At 39.6% G+C, this 11,387-nt stretch overlaps 1 protein-coding gene across 1 annotated transcript; it reads right to left on the bottom strand.

The window, feature by feature from the left end:
- Positions 1 to 375: 375 nt before the first annotated feature.
- On the bottom strand, positions 376 to 5,293 carry LOC113564499 (glycine-rich cell wall structural protein 1.0-like). The gene is made up of 4 exons (XM_026981966.1): positions 4,857 to 5,293; positions 4,134 to 4,511; positions 2,795 to 2,954; positions 376 to 411 (listed from the first exon to the last, which is right to left on the bottom strand). The coding sequence occupies exons 1-4, from the start codon at positions 5,291 to 5,293 to the stop codon at positions 376 to 378; spliced, it is 1,011 nt and encodes a 336-aa protein (XP_026837767.1).
- Between the last annotated feature and the right edge of the window lie 6,094 nt (positions 5,294 to 11,387).

The following is an 11,387-nucleotide window of genomic DNA, read 5'->3' as shown; positions in this document are numbered from 1 at the left end:
TGAGGGAAACTGGAGCCTGGAGGAAGTGGGCGAAAATGGGGGAGTGGGGGCTGCGAAAGTCAAAGGTGAACATTGACAAATGACGGCACTCAAATGGCGCAGAAATTGAAATGAGCAAGTGCCTCACTCCAGAGAAAATAAAAAAAAACCTGGAATTATGCGAATAAAAAATGATGCAACAGTCTTGGCCACCGTGTAAGTTGTAGAAAAGCCATTAGTAAGGCTTAGTAAAAGGAGCCATTACACGGTATTTCAATTAAAGAGTGAAATTTAAAAATTCCTTGAATTTGCAAATGATGTGCCAGTTTAGTACAGAAGTTACAGTACAACTTGAGTTAACTACGCACAATTACATTTTTCAAATGATTTGCTGGCTTACAACAAATGCAGATCCCTCTTGTGAGCTAAGTTCTGCAACAAAAAACATGATCCCATTATCTTACAAATTGATGAACAGATTACCATCAGCTTCGGGTCGGGTCAATCGAATTTGAATAAAGTTCAATCAAAGTCAAATTTAATTCCCCCGAAACGAGGTGTGCTCGATTATGGAAGCAATTTGAAAGTTTATTTTTCGATTGCGCCGAACTAGTTACTCAAAGTGCCAACAAAATGTTCAAATGTCATTTGTTCAGCAGCCCTGTGTTTCCATTTTAACTTTTTGCATCACTCTGCTGTTCCACTCATATTAGGGAAAATCGAATTGACAAGGACAGCCACAAGTGGTTGGGTTGATTTTTGGTAGTGCCACGATGGGGGGAAAATGGCAAGTGGGAAACATCGAGGGACTCCAACTCCGACTTCTGATTACTGAGAGTGCCCCTTACTTGGCAGCGATGTCACTGGGCGTCTGGGGGTCTGGGGGTGAATAAATCCAAGTCCCACGCCAACGGATTGCCGGATCCGTCTGCCGCACACCTGATAAATCCATCAAAATCCGGAAGCCGCGGCAGTGGAGTTGCGAGGTCGCTTACACTGGCATTTATCGGGAATTTTGGCATATTGAGAATGCAAGAAAACTAAAATAGAATTGTGGAGACTAGAAATTTATTTAGAGGGAAATGTTTACTTAATGCTGAAGGAAAAGCGTACTACTACCATCTGGGCAACTAAATCCAAATGGAAATTTCAAATGGAAAGCGCCATAATTGATATGATTTTAAAGTATTCCAGAGCACCCAAGCCAAGTAAGGGTATTAGCAATGCAACCATTTCAAAACAGGATGGCCAACCAACTTGTCCTGCTTATTTATTTATCAAGCGAACTGCGGCAGGTGAGGCAAAGTTTTGGATTGGACTTCCGCCTTTCTGGATTGGGATTCGGTTTCGCCAGGGGTATTACGTTTACTGTCCACGCAGCTCATCGAATCGGACAGCTGACAGTTGTAGATGCCCGCAGGAGATGGAGGAGCCACTACCAGGATAGATGGATGGATGGGTGGATTGCAGGATTCGCGGGAGGATGGGAGCGATGATGAAGCAGCGAGGTAGCGATTTGAAGTGCTCTGCAGACAGAGACCGCAGCGTACTTAGACAACGTTTGCCGGCTGATAAATGGTTGCCTGTCACTTAGCCGCGTTCTTGATGGAGTACTAAGCCAAACATCCAACCAACCAACCAACCAGCCAACCAATCCACCCACCCATCCAGCAAAAGCACCCATTTATACCCACCGTAAGAAAAACTTGCCCGCAGGCGTGCTAAAAAATAAAACAAAGTGGAAGTTTCCCAAACGAGAAATCGCATTAGCCAGGTTGAGGTTGAGGTTGGATTTGAGATTGAGTTTTAGGCCAGAGTCTGGACTTAAAGTTGAGGTGGAGATTGAGTAGCCGGCGGCTAAGTTCCGCATGAAAGTGCCATTTTTCAAACGCCGTAAAAATGCTTCCCTAAAGTTCTTTCGTCATATACAAAATCGCACCAGGACATCACACATGGAAATCATGCCTAACAAACAGTATACAATATATTTGAAGTGGGCAAGTTCACGAAGTTCACTGCATACTTTTAGACATCATTAATAACATTTTTTAGAGGGATCGTTAACATTTTTAAACATGTTAATGCGTGCGGATGTTATCAAGATTTTTCTTCAAGCCATAATTTAGTTAATCGACTTAAAAGTGTCCACCTGCTGGCGCCCGCGGCTTTCAGTTCCACTTCATCTTTCTTTTTTTCCCCTGTTGGAGCCTTTTTAAGCAGTGACTTTAATTATGTTTAAATATTCATTAAGCTTGGCCCGGGGACCTGGCCATTGGCAGCATCCTGCTTCGCAGCCGCCAGGTTCAATTTCAATTTAACTTTGTTATCGGCTGTGGCACCCCGGGGCCAGAGTGTTTTCGGCTGCCAAATCAAATTCGACGCCCAATTAAAATTCAATTTGTTGCGCGCCATTAATTAGATTCTCTGATGGATTTCGGGGCTGCAGGAGGCGACTGAACTTTCTTCTAATAGCAACGAAAGCCACCTGAGACTTTGTATCCCCCACCATTATTATGCCATTAGACACCCGAGCCACCCATTTATCTTTATGCAAGTGTACCCACATTGATCGGTCTAGCCACCACCTGCAGCGAGTGGTGGCCCCACTAATTAGTGTGGCCGACGCTGCTGTTGATGCTGGCTTTTCCTTCGGACTCTGCAATTAGCTGTAATCTATGCGCATAAATTGATGCGGCATGTGCAACATGTGGTGGTCGATTGGTATTTAAGTTTACCCATATCTTACTCAAACACTAATACTTATACTAATACTAATATACTAATTATAGGAATATTTATTTTGGGCATGACTCACCTGCTTCTGCAACGTGTTGGACAGCTCCTCCAGGCACTCCTTGCGCTCGAATCGCTCGAACTTGAAGCTATTGGAGCGGTACAGTTCGTTGTCATCCCGCCGACGATTGCGGCACAGCCTTCGGGTGATTATGTTGCCACCACTGCCACTCAAACGGGGACTGCAATAGAAAGTAATCAATAATAATGCTTTGACTGGGAAGGCTAAAGGGTATGCTAAATGAATAAAGTAATTTAATAAATATTATTGCTCCGTATGTATAAATATATTTTATTCCAGCCAAAACTTAATTGCTCTTAAACCTCTCAATGAAGTCCCTGCGCGGGCGCCATCAACTTGATTTCTCTGCTGACAGGCGCCTTCCCCAACCATCAAAAAAAGAGGAAGGATATGCACAAAAAAAAAAACGAATAATACTGTGCATGGTGGGCGGGTCACATTGGAGCTCGTTAGCTGGCGCTTCATTAAAATTTCACACATTCGGCGGTAAAGAAAACTGTGCTCCATTTACCTTATTATGTATGCGCGATGTCTGATGTTGTTGGCTTAAAGCCTCAAAAAGTTAAGCCCAGCGCCCAATGAAACGGCGACCCACTTTGCATTTGGGTTCGTTCAACGCCCGCGGCCACTTGAACGGCTCAAAAATGCTGGAAACTGAAAACTCGGAGTTGCAACCAAAAACTCCAACGCTCCAACTTAACCAAAACCACAACAACAAACAAATGAAAAACTCTGAGAGGGCGTATGAAAATGGGGTAAAAAGGTTTAAGAAAAAAGGAAAAGACGAAGCGAACAGGGGACATAAATACCAAAAAAAAAAAAATGTAAAAAAAATAAAATAGTGGGCAACCCGGTAAAAACTATGCGGCAAACAAAAGCACAAGCCACTGGAGCAGACTCAAGTGGCAGCCACTTGGGCACTCCAACGCACTGGAGCTCCAGTTGCAACTCCAGTTGCGCGCTGCACTCAGAAAAATCGGTGACAACAAAAGTAGTTTATATATTTTTAAAGATCTTAAAAGGCATCTTCAATATGTTTGTAAAAATCAAATAAACGTCATGTTGAGCGCACAAAAAATAAAGACAAATAAGATATCCTTATGCAAGCAATTAAATTCATAGATTACAAAGTGTTTTTTTATATGATATGATATTTAAATTTATAAATAGCGATTTCCGTGTTTTAAAAAACTGTAGCCTTAACTTATTTCATTTGCTTTACTTTAGCATTTTGTATGCATAACTCGAGTTCTACTTTTTGTGTGACTATTCCTTTTGAAGCGTGAATTCCCTTTGATTTGAGATCTTTCTTTATTTTAAGTGTAGAAGTGCTACTCACCCGCAGGGCTTGCAGTGCGTCATGTGCAGATCCCAGTTGAGATGGAAGTTGAACATGCGCAACTTGGCCACCGCCCGCTGTCTCAGTGAGATGTCCGGCTGTCCTCCAGATCCAGACCCAGCCGCACCACCTCCAGCGGCTCCAGCTCCTCCGCCGCCGCCCGCAGTGGTTGCCTGCCCGAATCCAGATCCTCCGGTTGTTGCTAGTGCCGTGGCGCGCTGGGGGTTGGGATACATCATCACTGTGCCGCTGGGCGCCGAAGTGGCGAACAGACGACGGGATGAGCCACCGCCACCGGCAACAGAGACGCCTCCGCCATGATGGTGACTGGGACGATAGTGCTGGTGCTCTTTCAGGGTATAAAAGCCGCCCGAGGAACTGCAATGGAAAGCGAGTCAAGGCCTCGTTAGAGTCTCCGCCAGGAACACTACCCACTACTCAACATTGAATGGCATTGTCTTGTGAGAACATTGAAAATAAAGAAAACCACCATGAAAAGGGGTGCTCGAGAAATCTCTAGAGTTTTCAATTCGCTTCAAGTGGCGCCCAAAAGAGCGCTGCGAAAAATAGCATATTGTATTGCGGTATTGATTCATCGAACTTCCGGATTTCAAACATGTACATCGTGACACAATTTTTTGCCCCTCTAGGTGCAAAAAAAAAAAAAAAAAAAAAAATTAAGATTAAGCTAATTAAATTGCTTTGAAAGCAATTTCAACTTACGACATATTGTCGCCACCAGGATCGCCGACGCAACTGGTGACTCCCATTCCACCGCCACGTCGTGGACGACTCTTCCGCCGACGCCGCCTGCGGCGTTCCGAGGAAGCGGTACGTGTTTGCAGGACATGCTGGCTGAGGGATTTGTTACATCCGCCACCTCCGCCGCTGCTGGCCAGGCGTCTTCCGGTGGCATTGCTGCCCCCACTGGCGGCGATGGATCCACCAATGCCTCCGGTGGCCAATCCCTGGACAGCTACCACCAGCTGACCATCGCCGAATCCGCCAGCCGAACTAATCGTGTCGGTGGATTGAGGCGTGGCAGCAGTGGCTCCTGTGGCGGCGCCACCGATGATTCCGTCGGCACCTGCTGGTTGCTGTGGTTGCGACTTGCTGGTGTTGCGCAAACTGTGGTTTACTTTTCGCCACATGCGCTCCATCTTGAAGAAACCGCTAGATTCTTTGCGGTGGTTCGATGAAGAAAGTCGGTGTGGGGTATATTGTTGAAACTGGTTGTTGAATCTATTTGTTAGCTTATTACAGATTCCATTACTCTTTTCGTGTTACCCCAACAAATCGTTTTTATATATTTATTTGTTTTTTTAATTGAAGTTAAGATATAAGAGCGTTGTTTAAGTCAATGCCATCCATCTGCTGGAGTTCCTTTGTTGGTTCATTGTTGTTGTGCGTTCTTGTTGTAAGTTGTTGTTGAATGTCTCATGTTGCTCAACATAGTGTTCGTTGGAGATTTTCTTTATATCCATATACCGATCAAATTTGTTGCTTGTGAAATTTTATTGCTACTACTTGTTAAATTATATAATATCATGTGCACGAAGAATGTCGAATTTGTATGGATATAACTCAATCTTAGTTAAATACTTTAATTGTTGTAAATATGTGATTTAATGTGAAATAATTAGCAATTATTTAGGTTTTTGCTAGTTCGTTTAGTAATGCTTTAAATTTATGGAAGCCGTAGATCTAAGATACTTTCATTTGCATATTCCACAACATTTATTTAAGTGTAAGCCTTTTCGATAATAATAATTATTGTTGCAAAAACGTAACGTTAGCTTAAATTTTGTGCGAGTTTAGTTGGTATCTACCATGATTCTGTATACATTGTAAAGATTTAAGGTTGTTAATTGGCAAGCAATTTTTTTTATTCTTGGTTAATTTATATAGTTTTTTTAATTACTACATGTTTTTTTTAAGTTTTAGCTATAGCTAGGAAGTTTTTGGTGTTTATTTTTAAACCAGCTAGTTGTTTACCTTTTCGTTGTTAGAGTTTTTTTATCCAATAGTTATTTTTGTAATTTAATGGTTTCTTTCAAAGTAGTTGTGGAAATATTTGAATGAGAATGTTTACCCAATAATTTTAATTTTCTTTATTGGTTTTGTAAGCTTTGGTTGCTAGTTGGTGTAAATTATCGTTGTTGTTTTTGAATATTCTTGGCAGTTGTTGATAGTCGTTTATTCCCCTCTTGTTGTCGATAGTTGATTTTACATATGGGATTTCATGTGCAGTTCTTATTAGTTGTGTTTATGTTGTTTGATCCATTTATGTTATTTCTAAACATATTTATCCGTTTTTTTGGTTATCCATTTTCCTATTGGGGAATTTCCGCTAGCTACGAGGGTTGGGACATTTCCTAGTTTCCTTTTGGCCACACACCTTCGTTTCCTGCTTTTTCTTTCGAGCTTTGGGGTCTTTCTCCTCTTCGGTGCTGCTGTTGTTGTTATTGTTGTTAACTTATTGTTTGTAGGTGGCAGTGATTAGTTGTTGTTGCGGTTGCTGTTGTTATTGCTTGATTGGCTTTCATCTTGGCTTACCTAGCTTCTCATTCAAATACACAAAGGGACACTCATTCGATTATACAAAAAAGCTACTCAGCAGGAACTATGCATTGTTGTTGTTGTTGTCGTTTCGATTGTTGTTGTCTGCGAATAGCGGAAGCGGAAATCAAAGAACATGAATTTGAGCCAAGGAAGTCGACACAAATGTACCCTGCAGTTTCACTATTTATCGCTTCTCAGAAACATCTCAAAATGAATATTCGTGATGCATACTAAGCGGTGATTCACTGTTGAAGCCGTAATGAATGGAACTGCAGGGTACATATGTACATACATATATGCACGTATGTACATATGTGTATGCTTAGACTGCTTGAGCTCCTGATTGTGTGTAATTGTGTGGGTGAGTGGCCTGCACTTTTAGGTTAAGCACGCGCTTCACTCATTTTTCCTTTTTTTTTCGTTGTGTTTGTTATTTGTTTTATTTGCTGCCTAAGCCGCTCTATTTTTGCCCCCTATTTGTTGCTGTTGTTGCTTTCCACATTGCACTTGTGAATGAATGACGAATTTTTTTGCCACTGCCTCTCACTCACTCTCTACAACGCTCTCGCTCTCTTTTGTCTCTTGCCTGCTCAGAGGAGTTACGGTTACGGTTTTTCTTTTTATTCCGTTATCAGCACACACTATGCAGTGGTTTTAATAGCAGTTCTGCTTCTTCCATCTGCACCATCTAATTTTTGCACACAATTTGTGTAATTTTGCGTGGAAAATACACTTATTAAGTGCTGCGATTCCACTACTACAACGTAGTTGTTGTCTCGTTGTCAGGTTGTTGCTGTAGTTGTTGTTGTTGCTGTTACCGTTAGCGCCTGGCTGGCTGCTGGCACGTTGAGTCAACATCATTTCAGTTCACCCAAAAAAAAGGCAAAAAAAAAACAGGAACACTGTCTATCTGCACAGTGGGCTGCTTTCGCTTGTCAAGTTTATCCCAAAACGAACAATTTGTTAGAAACATAAAACAAAAGAAAGATTTATAAATCTTAAAATATATTAATTATTAAAAAATATTGACACTAATATAATTTTCTCAAATTGTTTAAGATGTGAAACCAAAAACACCCACTATGCAAGTCAAAGAGAAAGGCTACAAGAGAGAGAGAGCACGAGCTGGAGAGAGTGCGCTCTTGCCGCTGAGTATGTGAATGTGGTCGTGCGTGGGCGCAAGCCAAGTTACGGTATCCAATCCCGATTCCGTATACGTGTGAGTCGGTTTTTTTTTTGGGGCTGTATTCATAGTTGTGTCCTGTGTATAACACAAACACATTGCGCTGCAGAGGAATATACTCGTACAGATAGAGAGAATGAGAGTGAGAGCGAGAGGAAGCTGTCAGCTTAACCGTTTTGACACCTTTTGTTGCCTATATTTTGGTGCCAGCACACTCACACACACACACATGCTCGCACACAGAAATTTTAAATACCGGTTAAAATTTTGGAAAAAACACACTGCCTAATTAGCAAACGGCTAACGATAAACAATCAATCGGAATCCACAGGAATCCATATTTTTGTATCACACGAGAGCTGAGCAGAAGCCGCTGCCCGTTTATTGGCAACGCGCACGCACAAATAACGGAGCCACTGTGGCAAAAGCAGCGGCTGTGAAAGCAGCCTCAGCAGCTGAGAGCCGAGGACACGAGGACCCACACCCGAAGTTGAAACGACTGCTCAACCGCTTGGATATCAGGTCGGTAAAATGTAAACATTGGAAATATCGCTTGCCGGGCTAAATAGCGAGGGCGAAAGCCGTAGAAAGAGAGCATTTATGCAGGACGATTGCGCAGCAAAGCGACATCTGCCAGGTATTTTTCGCAACTGAAACGATAAAAACTCCCAGGAACAGCACCAACAGAGGGCGCTTCGGTGGTAAATGCAAAAAATTTAGATTAAATAAATAAGCTAAAAGCTTCTTTTATGGACAATTTGCTAAGAACTCCACCACCACAGCGGGTGCTGTGGTATTTTCTAATTCTAAAATAATACCAATACTCATATCATATAATATTTCTAAAACACGCGTCGTATGAGTAATACTGCAAATGAAACACATGTCGTATGTTTGATATCACGCATACGCCGTGTTGTTATGCGTCGCATATTGTGCTTGTAGTATAATAATATGTCTATCTATTAAAAGCAAAGATTAACGATTTTTTTCCACAACGACCAATCAAATATCAAATTATAAAAGCCAAACCATTGTAAATCGAATGTCTGGGATCGCAACAATCATCCGATAAGTAGGCAATACTTTTGTCTAGTCATATTCTTGGTATGGTAAGTTGGATTCTGCCGCCCAGCAAATAAAACATGCACGATTTTTTCGATTTTGTATAGTATTTTTAATTGTTTTGCCCGTCATCAGAGTCCACAATCAATTAATTAATCAATCAATTAATCATTGCCAGCATCCGATTCGGTATTTGTTTTCGTGTCTGCTGCATCCGGTGTTTCCTCTTAGTTGTACCACTTGTGTGTCTATCTTTAGTCGTTAAGTGTATATGTAGTATAAAGTTGATACTCATGCTAAATCGAATCGACTTGGTTTGCTTCGTTCAAAAAATGTTATAGGCTATGCAATACATTTACGTGATCGTTAGTTGACTTTAACATTTAGTTGACTGACATCAAACACACAAATATAGTTAATATTCCTTTTTGTTTGATTTGTTTTAGGTTTTTTAATATGTATGTACTCGTACTTATATAGGGTTGATGCATTATGCGATATCTAATCTGTATTATATTTAGATAGCACTACTGTTTTACACACACACGCACAAGGTTTACAAACGTTAGTTATTATTTAGTTTAGTTTTGTTGTAAAGAAAATTTCGATTAGTTTTCTTCTTAGACTTATATTGCTAAAACGTTGGTATTGGCCTATTGTATGATTTCTTTATAAATTGTTTTTCATTTTTTTCCATTTTTCTTTTCTTTTGTTGTTTATTTCATTAATTGCGAATCTCAATTTTTTAATTGAGATCGTTTTCTGGTTGCCAAAGTGCTAAGCCTGTTAAAGTTTTCTTAGCTTTTTTGCTTTTCATGCATTTTCCATTTTGGTTTTTCCGATTTCCAGGATCTCATGATCTTCTTGTTGTTCTTCTTGCTAGGCTATATCACAAAATGTGTTTTTCTTTATCTTTTTGTTTTTGTTCCAACTGCTCTTCCGCTTGAAGAGAAACTAAAATGTGTAGAATTGTGCATTAAACTCAGTATTTCTGCAAACAAAATCACTTTTAAAACGAAAAAAAACTACCAAAAACTATGGTAGTTTTGAGTTTTTTTGGCTTGGAAGTATTTTTGTTAGCTTAAATACTGCGCTCAAGGAAAAAGTAATAGTTTTAAAAAATTATTGTTAATAGGGAATTATAGATTCACATATGTATACATAAGTTAGTTCTCCTTTCTTTTTCACTTACTTTTCCAGCAATTTCGTGAAAATTTGGTGCTATCGATAATTGCCAATTTTTCAATGCTTCTATCGAAATCATCGAAATACTTTAACAATCAAATTGCTGCTGTCTATCAGAAAACCGATTTCTTCAAAATCAAACAGAATAAATTGTTCTACTGAATAGGAAATATGTTTTGGAACTACGAAAAATGAAATTAAGATCGTATTACTTAAGTATGTTTGAAAGATTTGAATACATTTTCAAAAAAATCTACGATTTTCGTTTCATTAGTGGAGTTATAAGACGTCGAAGTAAATTTAATGAATTTGGCAAATTTAACTAGATAATACGCCTTGCTCAATATGCCTCTACATATACGTATATATATGTATATATATATATGCATATATAAATTGTATTTGATGACCGATTCGCTTGACAGCTTTCTTCGACTATGTTAATATAGCTTTCCATTAGGATTTCCATGCGAGCCTAGTAAAAAAACCCTTTAGTAGACAGCATTTATAAATCAGTTTCAAATTGGAACCGCAAAAAGGACAATTGGCATTGACGCAATCCCACCAAATGACGTCCATTTAGACGCATACAAATAAAGTTATATTGCTGCTAATATTCGATTCAAACCGATATCGAGATTTGTTGTGCTTTTTCGATTGGTTGGTCCAGTTCGTGTGTGCTTCTTACTTTTTGCAGTTCATGCCCAGCAACATCGGCTATATACATACATCCTAAATATATATATAGCTAAAAAACATTTGCCAATCTAATACCCAAGAGGAAATATCGCCCAGTTGGGCCGACTTCCTCGTTCAAAAGCACAAAAAGTGTTGCTAAAATGTTCAGTGAGCGAATGAGATTCGCTGTGATTTAAAAAGTCTGTTTAAAATTCCACTGCAACTCCGTTATCGGTGTGTTGCCAGTTGTTTTTGCCGCCAATTTTGTGTTCAACATTAAATATATTTCTATATTATTAAATATATGTATATATTTATATTCCGATTATGTGGTATGCATACGTATGTACATTTCTTTAGCATAATAACTGTTTTTCTCTCTATCGTTTCCATTCGTTTTTTCAGTGTGTTTTAAATTAGTTAACTTACAAAAAAAAAATGGTATTTATACGTTTAAAAGTATTTTAAAAAAAAGTAAGTGTGAGGGTAGGAGGGTAAAATGTCGATTGTAAATTAGGCAACATGTATAGAAATAAATTAATTAATTAGTACAAACTATGTGTAACTTATGAATTAAATCG

The sequence above is a fragment of the Drosophila erecta genome, unplaced genomic scaffold (genome assembly GCF_003286155.1).
Source record: "Drosophila erecta strain 14021-0224.00,06,07 unplaced genomic scaffold, DereRS2 tig00000126-arrow-pilon, whole genome shotgun sequence".
Taxonomy (NCBI): Eukaryota; Metazoa; Arthropoda; class Insecta; order Diptera; family Drosophilidae; genus Drosophila; species Drosophila erecta.
This window is presented reverse-complemented; position numbering and strand designations above follow the sequence as displayed.